Genomic DNA, 4,531 nt, shown 5'->3' with positions numbered 1-4,531 from the left:
ATAGTTACACAGAACTTATACACCCAGTCTTACTGTTTACAGTTTATACTGTTCTAGTTACACAGAACTCATACACCCAGTCTTACAGTTTAGACTGTTCTAGTTACACAGAACTTATACACCCAGTCTTACTGTTTACAGTTTAGACTGTTCTAGTTACACAGAACTTATACACCCAGTCTTACTGTTTACAGTTTATACTGTTCTAGTTACACAGAACTCATACACCCAGTCTTACAGTTTAACTGTTCTAGTTACACAGAACTCATACACCCAGTCTTACAGTTTATACTGTTCTAGTTACACAGAACTCATACACCCAGTCTTACAGTTTAGACTGTTCTAGTTACACAGAACTCATACACCCAGTCTTACAGTTTAGACTGTTCTAGTTACACAGAACTTATACACCCAGTCTTACTGTTTACAGTGTATCCTGTTCTAGTTACACAGAACTCATACACCCAGTCTTATTGTTTACAGTTTATACTGTTCTAGTTACACAGAACTCAAACACCCAATCTTACAGTTTACAGTTTATACTGTTCTAGTTACACAGAACTCAAACACCCAATCTTACTGTTTACAGTGTATACTGTTCTAGTTACACAGAACTCAAATGCCCAATCTTACAGTTTACAGTTTATACTGTTCTAGTTACACAGAACTCATACACCCAGTCTTACTGTTTATACTGTTTTTCCCAGATTTAACTCAAGCACCTAGTTTTACAGCTTACAGTATTTTGGCTAAACTCAACTCAAGTACTTAACTTTGTATTCAGAGTTTATACTGTTCTGTGATGTAATATTTTTTTGTGTTTGCATCATATTGTCTTCAAACCAATTTTCTATAAAATTGGTGTTTCTGAGAGTATTATCTTGTGTGATACAAATTTTTTGGAAGAATTGTCTTGTTTCTTACACTGGTATTACTGGTGTATTTAGTACATTGACTGTCACATCTTCTGGCTTACTTGTAACGGTACTGATTGGCCCTAAATCTTACGTTTCTACCTGGTACTTAGGTTGGAGAAGTCGTAAAAGTAACCAAAATCAACATCAATGGACAGTGGGAAGGAGAGCTGAGGGGCAAAACTGGACATTTTCCCTTTACTCACGTAGAATTTATCGACTCTGAAAATTCAGAAGAAGACGAGTCCTAATTCGTGCTACCTGCTGAATGTCTGTAGCACGAGGAGAAAGACTGATACTCCTAAGTGATGCAAATGAAACTGTATAGCTAGCAACCTCAAGCAGGGTTATATTTGATTTGTAGACATTGAGTTTTTAATTCATTTTGTGTTAAAACCATCAATGTAACAGTTAAGTCGTGTATTCTTCTCTTTTTAAAAGACAAACAAACTTCTTGTCACTAGTTTATTTATATCTTTGTGTTGGATAAAGAGAAATTGTTTTCATGACTTGTATTATATGATGTATTTTACTCGTATAGAGGTAAAAAGTTGTTACAGGAGTGATGTGTGTTACCTTTCATGTATTTTAGTTACATATAAGCCTTATCTAGTCTTCAGTTTCGAATAATTCCCAATGAGAACATGACTTAATTTAGGTCAAACACGCAAATATAGGGAATACAGCTGTTGCCACTTTTCAACCAGTTGTGTATCAATAAAATAACGTTTCTCCTATTTAACAACCAAAGAACTGTGTTAACACACTATTCACCTAAGCAAAATGTATTTGCTCATATTTAATAAATCCATTTGAGAACTGCAGTTGAACAGATATGTAATGAAGAATGTTTCTCAGGTATCTGTATTAGGTATGGTAAGTAGTTGGATGTAGAGTTTATTGATGTACTACTCTTTCTGTCTTTTGATGTCGGAAGAATAAGGTTTTTAGTTAAGCTGTGATCTTCCTTCTCATCCATTATAATCAAATATGTTTCATGTTACATCATCAAAAGGTGAAGAAGAAGTGAAAAACGAGATTGATTCAAACACTTGACAAGGAGAAATTGTTTATTAGTTGTGTTGAATAGTTCTTTAGTGACCTGAGACTTTGTAACAACCAGACTCATTGTTATAGACAGGAATGTGCAGAAGATGGTTGATGCTCGTACTTCTTTTTAATTGTCAACATTTGTATGTATTACATTCGTGAACAACTCCAGTTGGGGGAGGGCAACATCACTTCTAAACAACAGTTCATATGAATATCTACTGTTCACAAAATATTTTGGTTTTATCCAATAAACACCCTGGAAAAATCAGAAATGGACAGTTGGACGTACAAACTGTAGCTACTTTTATGACTACGTAGCCTTGGAATATTACCCTGAAGGAAAAGGAAGCTTGTGTTTATAATTTCATATAAAATAGTAGCTGCAGCATATATAGAACTGTGTTTTATATCTGTTACTACTCCAATAAGGGAACTTAGTGTGCAGAGAATATATGGTATATTAGTATACTCATTACACTATTGAAAGCTAAAACTATGAAACACACCAACTCTAAGATATCTAAATAACACTATAAAATAGCTCAAAGTTAACACTTGATTAAAAAAATAAACAAACAACAGAAAATGTAAGCCATAATCATAAAATAAAGTAACTTATTTAGTTAACCCAAAATAACTGTCAGGGAACATAATTTAGATTCAAATGGAACTGTACAAAATTAATACCAAAAAATCAATTCATAAAAATTATTTATTTATAATAAATACACAGTGGGTAATCCAATAGTAAGTGTAAGATTGGTGTAATCTTAGTAATTGAAAAAAAGAGGACTATTTTTGGGGGTAAGGCCTGGGCATGCCAGACTGTGGAGCTAAGGTTCCCTGGTTCTTGTTCCATTGGTTGATTGGTGGTGCTGAATAGTTTCCAACCTTTTGTTCAAAGTTAGGGATGATTTGTGCAGACATGTGGCTTTAGACAAAATCACAACATTTTCAGGGTATTGCTGAGAAAAAAAAAATACAAACATTCACCTTTTATTAAATATATCCCATAATTTCATCTAATGGAACATTTTATTAATAAAATGCTTCATTTTTCAGATCTGATTCTGAAGTGTACTGTGTATCAAACCAGACTTTTAAACGTTCAGATCTGATTCTGAAGTGTACTGTGTATCAAACCAGACTTTTAAACGGGTTTGATACACAGTATACTTCAGAATCAGATCTGAATGTTTGAAAGTCCGGTTTGATACACAGTACACTTCAGAATCAGATCTGAATGTTTGAAAGTCTGGTTTGATACACAGTACACTTCAGAATCAGATCTGAAGGACTTTCAAATGTTCAGATCTGATTCTGAAGTATACTGTGTATCAAACCGGAATTTCAAACGTTCAGATGTCATTCTGAAGTCTACTGTGTACCAAACCAGACTTTCAAACATTCAGATCTGATTCTGAAGTGTACTGTATATCAAACCAGACTTTCACACATTCAGATCTGATTCTGAAGTATACTGTGTATTAACCTTTGATATTAACACTTAATAATATGCCATCCTTATAGTTTTGTATTAGTTCTATACTTCAAATGTTTTAAGGTGAACAACTGAAAGAAGAAAATATTCACACACATGTATAATGACATTTTTGTTTCAAGTATTTTCTTTGTGTCTGTGAATGTAACAAACAAAGAGACACACAATGCTTTTACAACATGAAATGGTTGTATTTACTTTCCTCGTACTTGTGGACTTGATTTCATGACTCTAGTTGTGCACTTGTTAAGTTATAATTTCTGTACTTATTTTTAACCATATTATCAAGGTTTCTCCAACAGTATCAATATTGTTCTGGTCTAAACAAGAGGTCTGATTCAAATTATAGACCAAGTTCTAAGTAAAGGATACACTTATAAGACGGTGTATAGAGCACGAACAGGTTTTACAAGGATTTGAACAAGTTCTAAGTAAAGGATACGCTTATAAGACGGTGTATAGAGCACGAACAGGTTTTATCAGGATTTGAACAAGTTCTAAGTAAAGGATACGCTTATAAGACGGTGTATAGAGCACGAACAGGTTTTATCGTAGTTTCATCTAAATGAAAAATACATTGTAAAAATAAAACAAAATAAAAACAGTTAGCATTAGTTAAACCACGCATTAAAGCTTTTTTTCTTGCACTAGTTGGGACGTTTTAGTTGTTAAAACTGCCTCAAGCCAGGTTCTTTGCTGTTTTGCACATTTTAATATTGTGACCCTTTCCAACCCAATTGAAAACTACAAATATCTTGTTCTTTGATACTGGAGTAAAAGAATGGGGTTTTTAGGATATTTTTTCATTTAACTAATAAAATGAGTGCACAAACAGGTCTTACCAGTATTTGAAACAAGTAGATTTCCATACAATCAACACATGAGAAATATGCTTATAAGGTAGTTTATAGATGTTCTTTTGAACAGAATCAAAAGATTTTAAAACTAAACATGTTTTCTTTACATTAATATTTCCCAGCTTTTTAATTTCCATATAGATTTACGCTTAAAACAAGTTTTTCATGTTAATTGTCAGGATTGTGAAATATTACAATATTTCCAG

The 4,531-nt window shown here is 33.0% G+C and overlaps 1 protein-coding gene across 5 annotated transcripts in view; it reads left to right on the top strand.

The window, feature by feature from the left end:
* The window catches only part of LOC106475036 (adapter molecule Crk-like), a 20,692-nt gene extending 19,212 nt beyond the window's left edge, over positions 1-1,480 (top strand). For all 5 annotated transcript variants that reach the window (XM_022379255.1, XM_022379252.1, XM_022379254.1 and 2 more), the window contains one exon: positions 1,028-1,480. In XM_022379255.1, the coding sequence (XP_022234963.1) occupies positions 1,028-1,165 (138 nt within the window). In that variant the 3' untranslated portion in view covers positions 1,166-1,480. The remainder of the gene's footprint in view (positions 1-1,027) is intronic.
* Positions 1,481-4,531: the final 3,051 nt, after the last annotated feature.

The sequence above is a fragment of the Limulus polyphemus genome, unplaced genomic scaffold (assembly GCF_000517525.1).
Source record: "Limulus polyphemus unplaced genomic scaffold, Limulus_polyphemus-2.1.2 Scaffold8000, whole genome shotgun sequence".
Taxonomy (NCBI): Eukaryota; Metazoa; Arthropoda; class Merostomata; order Xiphosura; family Limulidae; genus Limulus; species Limulus polyphemus.
The sequence above is the reverse complement of the archived record's forward strand: the minus strand, read 5'-3'. Positions and strand labels throughout refer to the sequence as shown.